This window comes from Antennarius striatus, chromosome 14, assembly GCF_040054535.1.
Source record: "Antennarius striatus isolate MH-2024 chromosome 14, ASM4005453v1, whole genome shotgun sequence".
Lineage (NCBI taxonomy): Eukaryota > Metazoa > Chordata > Actinopteri > Lophiiformes > Antennariidae > Antennarius > Antennarius striatus.
The window spans coordinates 11402511-11415079 of NC_090789.1; the positions used below are offsets into that span (position 1 = coordinate 11402511).

Below are 12569 nucleotides of genomic sequence, written 5' to 3' on the forward strand. Positions count from 1 at the left end.
GAATGACTTTTGTGGCAGTTAAATAAGATTTATTCTTTTTGCTTCAGACGATTTCTGGAGCAGAAGAGACACTAACCACTGTACAATCTTCAATTCAATTATTTACGCAAGCAAATATACTCAGAGGTCAGCTTTGGAATCCCTGCTGTGCCTTACTGAAGCATTAATGATCTTCAGGAGTTCCGAATTGTCAGTTGTAGTGGTATATGACGTTTGAAGCAGTAAATCAAGACACGCCATTTTACATTGGTTGTAATAAAGGACATATTCACCTATTTGCTTAAAACAGAATGATATTATTGGATTCTTCATAAAGCTGCACAAACTGCACAAAGAGTGTACTGTACCATTAAATGAAAATCGCTGTTAGATAAGTAATTTATCAACTTCAGAACTGTTTCATGAAACACATTTTATGCACAATGAATCCTGAAGTACCAGGTAGTTCCACTAATTCTGTAAAACAAAACATTGGCTGGGTTTTCTTCAATTTCCCCACCACCTGGATTTTACCACCAGCACCCAAATAAGTGTCATAAGAGGTGTAATTCAAAGTCTGTGTCGAGCTAATTCAAAGGGAGAGACAGTGTCGGAATGCCCTTGAACATCCAAAGCTACTATGAAGTCTTAGATAGTAAGCGTCTGTATCATTGCACATATTACAATATACAGTATTTCCAATTATATTTGTTAGCTGTAAACTTTGAGTTCACATGCATTCACACCAAAGAGGAACCCAGACTACCTTATTAGAAAAATGCTAAGCCAAAGCTATTTGTCTCATTTAAATTAAAACACTGGTTCTAAACGCTTTGATAATATTGGTAATCGTAAATAGAAAGTGAAGCTTGGGTGACTAAAAGTAATTCTTCCCGTATAAGGTAACAAAGCAGTTGTTGGTAGGCTTTAATATACGTACGTGTTTTTACTTTCCATTCACTGGATTTGTGTTATCCTGCAGTGCACTTTGGGGCAAGTGAATGAACTTTAGCTTATGCTTTTTTTTCTCTTGCCATGGTTACCATTAGAGGATTAATGCTTCATTCATATGTAATCTGTATGCAGCTAAATGTAACGGGGAGGCAATTATCTTCGATGAGAATGAAGCATGGGTAAAGTTTGACAAACTGTCAAAGAATGGTTTCAGTACCTTCTTGAACCAAAAGTCGTTGCTCTTACATTTCAATTGTGTATGGAATCATGACCACACTTTCAGGTAAGTATATAAAAATAAAATAAATGTATTAAGTAAACTGTCGGTATCTTTCTGCATCCACTCACTCAGTCTAATGTACTTAATGGCTGTGGTTCATAGCTTTAAATATTCCTAATGCCATGTACAGTATCAAGGAATACATTGGTGTGCAAATATAAATAGTTATAGGTGAAGTATAGACAGGGTGTGATTTGTTGGCTTTCACATCTTTACCTCTGCTGAATGAATTTTATTCTCTGGGGATGTAGATGCTAAACCAAGCTTTAAGCCACTCAAGCGTTCCATACGTATATAAATGATGCACTGATGCGGTTCCTGTGATCAAAAGTCAGACACGCCGCTCTATGTTTGATTATTCTGTTTTATTTCCATTAAGCTTGTCAGTTGACTCGACAAATAGTTAACATCAAATAGCAAAACATTCAGAGTTCAGCATTTAGTAATCAAAAAACTGTTAATGCTTCCGGCCAGAAACCTAACCCGCCCAAAATTGGTTCCTACTTATAACTAAGCACCAATTATCCGTAGGGGACCCAATATATCCTTAGACTCCTACAGTATAACCTCATCAATAACAACAACAAAAAAAGAGCTAAGAGGCAGATTGTGGCGAAGCTTTCTTACTTACCCAAGAGAAAACTGTTAGTTTGTATTTGCTGAGTTATTTTAACACGACCTATGAAATTTTGATTCAAAAGGTGTTAGTGTTAGGTTTTAAAGACTGTTCACATTAGACTAAATCTTCTCACCTTATCCACATTGTGGAAAATGTGGCCATTTTCCACATTGAGGCTTGCATAGATAATTACTGTAAATGTTTCATGTGTTTTTAAGTTTGTGTTAAATATAAATGTTAAACTGGTCAGCATTTAGGGGTCTTATCATCACGTTAAAAAAGAATTAGGCCTGTTTATTTCATATTTTGTATGATTAAAAAAACAAAGCAATCCCCCCCTCAATTTTTTTTTTTTTTTTTTTGACAAATCACTCCCTGGGTAAAGTTATAGGTATCGGTTTAGGTATAGGTACAAGTATGAATGAACACTTATCCCATTGCATTTGTTATCAACCCAACTCTGCAGTCTTGCATAATCCCACAACGTCCACCAGATTCCACAGTGCTGAATCACAGTGCTGCTTTTAAACTGACAAATTCTAATTCAAAGGAGATAGCTGAAACCCTGCTCCATTATTGGGTTTTGCCAAGGCCTTTTATAGATTGCAAATCTATTTTTAATGTGAGAAAATGTTTTAAAGTTGACATGCACAAGTTCTTAGAAAGGAAGTTTAACTTGAATTGTTTGACTAGTATAGTATGCAGGTCTTTATTTTATTGTACGAGCAAATGTTCATTGTTTCTCAATATAACGATCCTCCAACTTCAAGGCCTGTTAAGAATCCTGGTTACACAAAAGGGGGAGTAAAAATGACAATAATGGCACACACTTTTCAATTGTTCCTCCTCCTGAAAGGCAGTGTCGTTACCCTCCATTGTGCACAGGAAAATTAGCTGTAAGGGGAACAAAAAGAAGAGAGACCTTGAGAGCTAACTCACAGCACACTTTTCATCTGGCCAATCGCTGAATAACGACTGTTTAATTGACTTGCTGTTTCAGATAGTAATTTGATTGAAAGATTGAAAGATTCTAAAAGTTTTGAGGGTAATCAAGTAGCCCTTCATTTGAAGCATACAACCTCCCCTCTCCCTGAGTTGTTTGTTTGGTTCTTGTCAACTTGCTTAATGTAATATAACACCATCAATTCAGCAAGGTTTACTTTGAACCTTGCGCCAAACATTAACTAAGACATATTTTTAACTAAAACAAACATGCACATGCAGCTAGACAGTTTGGTAGTAAAACCAGAATATATATGGTTACAGAAGTTTTAAACCTGTTGCCTTTGTCTTATCTTAAAATAAGGGAATTTAGCAGTAAGCAACTTGTGCAATTCTGGAAAGGTTTAAATTACCATTATTTATTATTTCAAAATTATTAGTATTAAAGCTTTTTACGCCATTTAGAACCAGAGAAATTTCATATTATGGAAGTGGCTCGCGGCATTCTGGCTATACGTCCAGGTGGTACCACGCCTCTCGCCTGAAGCCGATAGGCTCTAGCAACACTCCTGACTTGCGAGGGGGAAAAACAGCTGGTGTTGAGATGATTACAGTCATCTGTTTTCAAGAAAATGGATGGATGGATGGATGAATTACATACATAGAAATTTATTTTATTAAATTGTGCTTACTGAGCATAATGGCTGAGAAATTCCACCAAATCTTTTTTTTTTTCCCATAAGTTCAGAAGTTGGCAGAATAGAAGTGCAGCAACCATCCCAATCGATCTGTGTAGCTCTTTGAGCTACTGACTGTGTTGTGCCTCTCAAATGAGGATACCATGCTATCCGCTATCCTTTTGCAACCAGAAGAAAAGTTCACATAGAAGGGGAAAAAAAAAGAAAACAGTAACATTAAGCTTGTGTCAGAGATGCATGTTTTAATTTGTCTTTTGAACACTCGGTAATGAGTCGTAAACTGCGACACAAACAAGATCTTTTGAAGGAACTGTGGTTAGTTAATTCACATGAGCTGAGTCTTTGTTCAAAGAACAAGTTCATTTGAAGCTGTAGTTGGGATTCTTATTACACCTGCTGATTGATTGTCATGCCCTGCTGGAGTTCATTTGGACTTAAACAGCAAAAAAGAAAATAGACATGAGACAATTCACATTCAACACACAGTCTTTATCACAATCTCCCGAAAACACATCAGTCTGTGTGTTTTCAAGACAACGTCTGGTAGAAGGAGGAAACTCCGTCTTGGCAAGTTGCTAGGCGATGCATTAATATTAATGTTATCTTCTCTCAGAACGTGTGCACTCTTCCCCCCCTTGGGATAAACTGGAGCTTAAAGATATCTCCATCTCACTGATACTCATTTTATCCTTGTTAAAACTCATATCAAGAGTTTTAATTACATTCAGCAAATGTAATGCAGCAAAGCTTTTTTGAGAAATTGCAATTGTCTGTTTTATAGTGCAGATATGCCCAGCTAATGTCTGATTTAGTGTAATTGAAAAATGAGAATGTGGTATATCTGCTTGCGCTGTGTTTGAACATCTAAAGCCTGTTAACTTTCTCATATTTCCATGTAGGACCACTGCCTGTTTCTTGGATCTGATCAGTGCCACATTCTGATTCCAATCAGAAATTTCAATTATAATGATCATGATTCAGGCATTCTAATGTCACTATTATGTTTTATAAATATTTCTAAAATAACATTATTTTGATGGTGATCCCCCTATGTCTCACCCTTCTCCCTGTTGGGCTTCTTGCCTGGGGTCTTTGTCATACTCTCCGTTCATCTCTTTGCTGCCCTTTCAGCAAAACCATTTTCCTGGCACTGACAAGCAGATGCTATTCGTCTGATTAAACATCCCACGTTACACCTGAAAATGCATCTAAAACTACCCCTCCCTAAACAGGGAGCATGACAGTTATTATGCTTGCTTGCCTAAAGGCACTTTACTGCTGTTGTCTAATTTTTCTTTCTATGTAAGTCATAAAGTTCAGCCAGCAGGTGAGCTGAATGATGCTAAAGCACTCTTTCTCAATTACAGCATAACTGATAGTTTGTTCTCTATGCTAAAACAAACTCTACTCCCTAAAATGCTATGTCAGTTAGGAGAAAAAAAAAAATTGTCATTATTGGATATTGATTTTTTCATTTGTCAGGCTAATTGTGATTTATTACAAATACGTTTGACAACATTGTTTGTTATACATTTAATGGAGTTTCAATTTAATCAGATTAGGAAGTAGTAGAAGTATCTTTCTTCCTTCTCGTTCAGAGGTAAGATGACATTTTCTGTTGTGTCCATTAAATATTATACTGTAACTATAATTATTTTAATTGCTTTTTTTAATTCAATCATTTTTAGCCATTGATTAATTATTACTTTACAATTATTACTTTTTTCAGTTTCATTTCATTGTTGAACTCCTCTCTGGTACAAATTGAAGCAAAGAAATAAAAATAAGTGAGATGCTCAAAGTAATAAGGAAATATTTTCAACAGGCCTCATCGGGGGAAGAGTACACAAAGTACCTACATGGGCCAGATGTCTCCTCGAGACTAAATTACATTCATTACAACAACCATTTCTTTTTAAATCTTAAAATATTAACTTAAAGCTGAGAGAGACAAGAACAAATTGTAACTCTAGAGAATTCACAACCAAATAGTTTTTTTCCTTAAAAAACACTTGAAAACATCTATAATCAATAGAAACAACAAATCCCCTATGTATAGATGAGCAGCACGTACAAACAAACGGTTTAGCTTTATCAAATATTTTAACATCCTTCTGTCACATCTTTTAACTTTTTGAAAGAGTAAAATTTACTGTTTTCATTAGGTAAAGTGACACCATATGTAGTTTGTGAGATTGCCCTGTGTTGTACTATTGAAGCAAAGACACTGGAAAAATGTGTTTCACACCAACTTGTTTCACACCAACTTGTTACAGCACATCATTTTGACCATTTTTCGGAAGTCTTGGTCTTATTCTAAGCAAGCAGGGGTTCTGACTGTAACTCTGTACACCAAACAGAAACACAAGTGTGTCATACCTTGTAAAGAAAGAGTGTAGTTCCTGAAATGGTAAAATATTCTTTTGATCGATACAGGAGATATTCATTAGTCGCATTCTCTCCAGAGCCATTTTTCAATCTTGTTTATTTGCTGCTTGTCAACACCAACTGATTACTTTTCTTCTCTCATCTTTCTAGAGATTGAAAAAATTCAAAAAGATGAGGGGAAGGAAGAGGAGAAGTTCATCGACGTCGTCATCAACAAGAACATGAAACTGGGCCAGAAAGTTTTAATACCAGTCAAGCAGTTTCCTAAAGTAAGTAATGTAGTACACCCACCAGAGAGTTCTCCAAAATTTGATGTGCGCAGGTAGACAATTTCCGATTGTGTTATTTATAGATAATGAAGCCAACTACAGGTACTCTGGTTTTGATTTAAATTCCTCACAACAGCCACTTGACATTTTTTGTACATGTTTTATGTTATTAGATGTAATAAATCTTGAAGATGACGTATATGCAGCGTTGGTTGACATAACTGGGGTGGAACTATATTAGGGATATTACATTTAATCTGAAAAACTGTTTCAGTGTTTGAAATGTTGCAGCTGTAATTCTCTTCTTCCCTTCGACACACAGCTCTCTATTGGGAATCATCGTTAACCTTAGTCAATGATGATTTGTCTGTTAGTTTGTCACTAGATGTATGTGAATGCATAATTCAAAGGTTTGTCACAGTGGGATACAATGTTTTTGAGTGTCCACTGGACTTTTTGTTTAAATGAATGCTTTTTCATGATCTTTATTAAAGTGTATGATGAACCTTCTATTGCAAAGGAACACATGCACTTTATGTCATATATAGACAGCCTCACAATGACCTCTGCATGAAGTCGTTGTGAGCAATGACACTGTTGCCACCTTTAGAAAACTCTCAAGCCTCGGCCACCAAATAGGATCCTTCACTAGCAAGAGCATTTATTGGACCCTCCTTGCATGACAGGGATTTCCCGCTGGGAGCTCAGCCGGGAAGATGGTGTAAAAGTGCGAAAGATGGTCTCAGACGGGAACATCACTCAAGTGTGCACCTCAGTCCTTAAGGGGAAAGGACAACAGGAACTTGCAGAAAGGAGCATGGATGAAACACAGCACATGAGTTTATACTGAAATAAGGAAGCTTCTGGGAGCATTTTAGGTTATAGTCTATAATTTTAATGGCGTGTACAATAAAATAATGTCAGTAGAAAAATACAAGGTGTTAAAAAGTCAGCTTTATATGAGGTGTTATATTAGTCCACACCCAAAATTTAATTTACTACTTAATGATAGCTTTAAAGTCCCATCATAGTGCAGTGTTACCAAAGTCACAGCACATTAGGTAACACTCTTCAATTTAAAATGATTGTCACTGAAAGGCAACCCTTGTGAGGATTGTGCGGGATTTGTCAGCATTAGAAAGGAGGAAGCAGTCAGATGGACAACAATATTGATTGTTTCCCCCCTCACAGAATCAAACTATTCCTTTTGGGATCAGAGGCTTTGAGTTTGGTCTGATGTCAGCATGGTACCATGCTCATGACAATGGCCCCATGCTAGGTTGTAGGTGTTGTTTTTGTTTTGATTTTGATTTTGCATAACTAGATATTCTCTAGCACAGATGAACGTTTGGGATATCATTGGTTTTTCAAGCATTTTGTCATTGAAGTAGTTATCATGAGATGATTACAAGATGGTATTTGGGATTTAACAGTTTTTAGGTTTTTGATGCTGAAGGTCTGTATTACATTATATGGCAGTCCATCCAATAGTTAAGATAAATGCTTTGAGCTGTACAATGAGTAAAATAAAACACCAAATTCGTAACAATTAATTGTTTGGCAGTTAATAAACATGAAATTACGACTTAAATGTAGGGGGGAGACTTAATTTTAAATCCCTCCTATTAACATTTTTATAAAGAGTGGTTCTTGTTTTAGGTAACTATCGAGCAAACAAACAAAATATTCTCCTTAGTATTGACAGACACTCTAATGAAAGGTTAATACATACATGCTGTACTGTGCACATATGTTTGTCATGTCATCTGGCTGATCTGACTCTCCTAGGTTCACAGCTATTTGCTTTGACAGCTTTGATAAGTAGAGCCACTATTACACTGTTTAGAACCCAACAAGCTGCAGAAGGAAGACAAATTCAATTTGTTCCATCTGACAGGTAGCAATGGCAAGAGTGATCGTTCCAACTCGAATGGGTTTTCTCCTAAGCTACAAGCATCACCTTTTGGCTTCTGGCATTGAGGTGGCACAGGCATTTTCCAAATAGCCATTTAAAAGCACATGGAGAGAGGTTAAATTCATCCTCTGCAAACATAGCTTTTTATCAAAATGAAGTGCGCAAGGACGCCACGCGGTGGGTTCTGGGCTGCTGGTTTTCTGTGATAAAATGGGGTCTTTCCTTAGCGATGATTTAAAATATCCAACTACAACAAAGCTTTAGTTTCTGAGATACTTGGAAAAGTGATGATAATATGATGTTGTTTGTTTGTAGTCTTCTAGCAATGGAAACTCAGGCTCAGCAAACTAGGTCTCATAGCGGTCCACATAATGCCTTTTATCACATTGACATATTACAGTGATATGTAGTGTTGAATAACCAACAATTAACTGTGTCTCATTAACTGTGATGGGTATTTCACTTCAGTATCTGCAATGAAAATTATCAAAAGGTGGGCTATGTCAACTTTACACTGGTCATTAAATTTCTCCCAATTTGAAAATACATGTCACTATTTTATACTCGCTCTATTGATATGTCATTCATCCTAATGAATTTTGTTGTACATTTTGCAGGGTTCGGATTAGGTCAACTTCTAATGACATTCAACATAAACAGAGAGGACCTGATTTAACTGGTGTGACAATTAAAGCACTATCGCTCATCTGTACATTTGTTTAGATCCCTTTAAGCAAGCATCATTTGGCAGACGGCAACACAGACCGTTAGTGAGGCATAAGGAGTCCTACTGGTTTATTTCCAGTTCAGACTGTGGCTTTTCTGTGTTTAGAGCAATGATTTATCCTTCTGCTGTCGCTCCTGTCCTGCTGTCCTCAGCACAATCTCTCTACACTGGGTCTCTGTCAGCACACCTTTCACAAGACTAGCAGGATTATGATGAAAAGATCTTAGATTTGCCTCCCCTCCCCTTTGTGCCATATGCTGTCTTTTTAGTAATCCACGACTCACTTTTGCTTCACTGTGCAACAAACCATTTTCTGTATTTACATATTTTTCGTAGATGCATGCTTAAAGATTCATGCGTTACTTTTTGTGCGGCTAATATCACAACAGCTCACCCTGCAAAAACCTGTGATTAAACATATTGGCTTTTCTCCTGGAGATCACAGGCAGAAGCACAATCCTCTGACAGAGTGCAATGATATGAAACAGTAAAGGAGCTCAATTTTTTTTTTCTTAGTAAATCACATAATCCCTTCTGATAACTAAACTATTACTGAAACCACAACCACAGCAGGAGCCAGTCGGATTTTGATTTCTGATATTCAACAGGGATTACATTTACGTGGTCAGTACTGGCAATGTGTGTGCCTCTGTAAATGTCAACTGGGCGCTAATATGTCAAAATGTCCATAGTAAGCCTTTGACATTTACTATTATTTGACAAATAAATACACAGTAAATCCTCATGATCACTTTTTAAATACTCAGAAATGTCCAACATATATTACAAATTATTTATATTATTGTCTGCACCGGGAGAAGACAGCATGAGTACAAGATATGATATAGTGACACCCACAAGACCGGATTTACCCGCTGCCGGGATCCTATTCACCTTTTTCTCTTCTGATGATGATATACAACATCATCTGAGGTTTACTTTGCTCTTATATGAGTAGATAAAGTCATTCAAAGATATTGAAACACAAACAATAATGAAGGTATAAGAAAAATCTAATTCTAGACGAGATGAACCTTTCAGAAATTCTTTCAGAAATTAAGCACTGACATCGGCAAATTCAAATCAGAGAGATTAAAGTATAAAGCTACCTGAAAAAGGATTTTGTAAATAAAATAAAGAAGATATTTTATTTGTCTATTTTATTTTTTACTTTATTTTATTTTGATCAGTTTTTTTCTTTCTTTCTGGACATGTTATTACAGAAGACTTCACCTTCATCACTTTTGAAACATCAACAACATCCTCTTGATAGCTGGAAGCACAGCATTTTTACAGAAGAAAGCAAGAACTACATTAAAAACATTTTCATTATCTTTTACATGTGTCAAACTTTGGAACAAACTGGACAACGAAGTTAGGAGTCTAGGAACTCTATCTGCTTTTAAAAAAGCTTTAAAAAACTGATGTAAATAACGGTATAAATATTATTAATGTTATTACTGTATTAATATTAATCCTCACACAAAACTCACAGATAGCATAAACTTTTTTTTTTTTTGTGTGTGTGATGACCCTTCATATACTACAATATTGGCTCTTAAACATATCACAATTTAACATTTATTTAAGGTTTATCTTTAGGTTCCTGTGTTGAAAGACAAACAGCAGTAGGGATTATTAGAAACATCATGGTGGAAGTTTGAGAGTAAAAATATTAGATTAAGTTACCTGAAGGACGTTTGTAAGTTAGACCTAATAAAACTTTCCACACCTTGTGTACAGAAAATTGCTGTTTAACTGGTAAAATCACAATCCAGTTAGTGATGACATTTTCTCTTCAAGCCTTACTATAGTTAAATTAAGAAGAAAAAAAAAAGTTCCATGTGTAACATTAGGCATCTTGTGCATGTTATGGTACCTTTCACCACCCCCTCAAATAAGACAATAAATAAATAAAATTGGTGCTTGTAGGGTCACTTGGGGCTCTGAGGGCCTTGTGTTACATCAGAAGCATCACTAAATCACATGCATTGTATTCTATGCTGCTTCATAGTTGGATGGAACATTTTTTTGAAAGTTATTTTTCAATTTGCATCATTACAAGGTAGATCGAAGAGTTCCTTCTGGCACCTTGTTTGTTTTGGCCCATCGTACCTGCCCTCAGGGACATTTTACAATTTTTAGAAATTCAATGTGTACACCAATAGTTTTTAATTTAATTATTATCCACAATTACAGATGGATATACTGTATATAGTGCCTCTTCACTAAAACAAAATTTCATTTGTTCATTCATTCATCCATCCATCCATCCATCCTTCCATCCATCCATCCATCCATCCATCCATCCATTCATCCATCCATCCATCCATCCATTCATTCATTCTTCGTTCCACTGCATACAAATATTGTTTCTTGTATGTTTAACGCTGCTTTGTTCATTTTGTTTAGATGAGCAAAACTTGATAATGGACTAAACGATAAAGTTTCCCACAGAATAGGCATTGAATGAGCAAACTGGCTACAAAATATGATGGTCATACCGATTCTAAAGTTAATGATATGATATTTAATTAAAACCAAGTTTTGAATACAGTATATCAAGATTCTGATGTGTTCTGTTAGACTGGTTGATTGGCACAAACAAATGTTTATTGTAGTGGATTTGGATTCAGAAATACAATTATTACCATTTTGTTATTCAACAGGTTCTATGGATCTGCATATTTCAAAGTTGCCCTGTAACAACAACACCATATTTTCTAAATAAATCTGGATATTTGCTCTTCTGTTAGCTCAAAATCTAGTGTCGACTTGTGTTCCTGCTTTCTAGAAGCTGGAGACTGTATTTTTGTTTTAGCCAGTTTTTGTCTTACAGACTGTAATGATTCCAGTCTCAATAAGCTTTCAGCCAATGTCATTTAATTCACATTTGGTATTTTCCCAGTTCTCCCACTGTCAAATTGAAAGTGACAGTGGGAGAACATAGCACTGTCACAGTGCAATGTTCAGGAACAGAAAAACTACAGATTACCATCTTCAAGCACTTTTATTTATCCACATGTAAAATACAGTTGGTGAACTGAGGACTGGGATATCCATACAAACATCCTGAACACCATGTCCAACACACAACCTGTCAGAAAGGTGAAATGGGTACACAAAGCTGTAGTAATTCTGAGGGAAGTCAGCTGTGTGATCTGGCATCTACAAATCATTTTTCAAGAGGTAGCACAGCTCAGTGATCAAGGCTCTATCCAGGTGGAAATGATGGATGTGCAGAACAACTTTTAAACTCAGCACATTTAAAACATTCCCTGACATCCTCTGTTCACCACGGTTACAGCTGTCTCCTTTGATGAACCTTTGTAAACTTGAATACATTAAAGCAGGATTTATCTTGTTTGCTGAGATAACTTTAAATGTAATTTCTGCGACCCAACAATTTATGACATTCTCAGCATTTTTGGACCTAATTAGTGTGCAGATTTTACCAGAGCTATTGAAATGTTTCTGATGAAGTACAAAGCGTAAAAATGGACTAAACTTAGAGTGTATGCACTTACATGCATACACTAATGCTAAGGAGAGTCTTTTTTAAGTCAACTCAAAATCATAGACTTGCATGAGGTCACATTATTTTTTTAATGTAAGTGCAGGCTTGGTATTACTGTCATGGACATGGTATTAAGGTAGGGGCAATGGCTGGAAGGGGTCCTGTATGATCACATCCAGTCATAGGACCTGTGATTATTTTAAACGTTGACTGAAAATGCAGTAGCTGAGAAGTGCTGAAGTTCACCCTGGTGGTGATAAAACCCATTAATCAGGTTTTGC

General features: G+C 36.1%; 1 protein-coding gene across 2 annotated transcripts in view; it reads left to right on the forward strand.

Moving 5' to 3' along the window:
- The window catches only part of khdrbs3 (KH domain containing, RNA binding, signal transduction associated 3), a 92026-nt gene that overhangs the window by 38284 nt on the left and 41173 nt on the right, over positions 1 to 12569 (forward strand). For both annotated transcript variants that reach the window (XM_068333520.1, XM_068333521.1), the window contains exon 2: positions 6011 to 6129. In XM_068333520.1, the coding sequence (XP_068189621.1) occupies positions 6011 to 6129 (119 nt within the window). The remainder of the gene's footprint in view (positions 1 to 6010; positions 6130 to 12569) is intronic.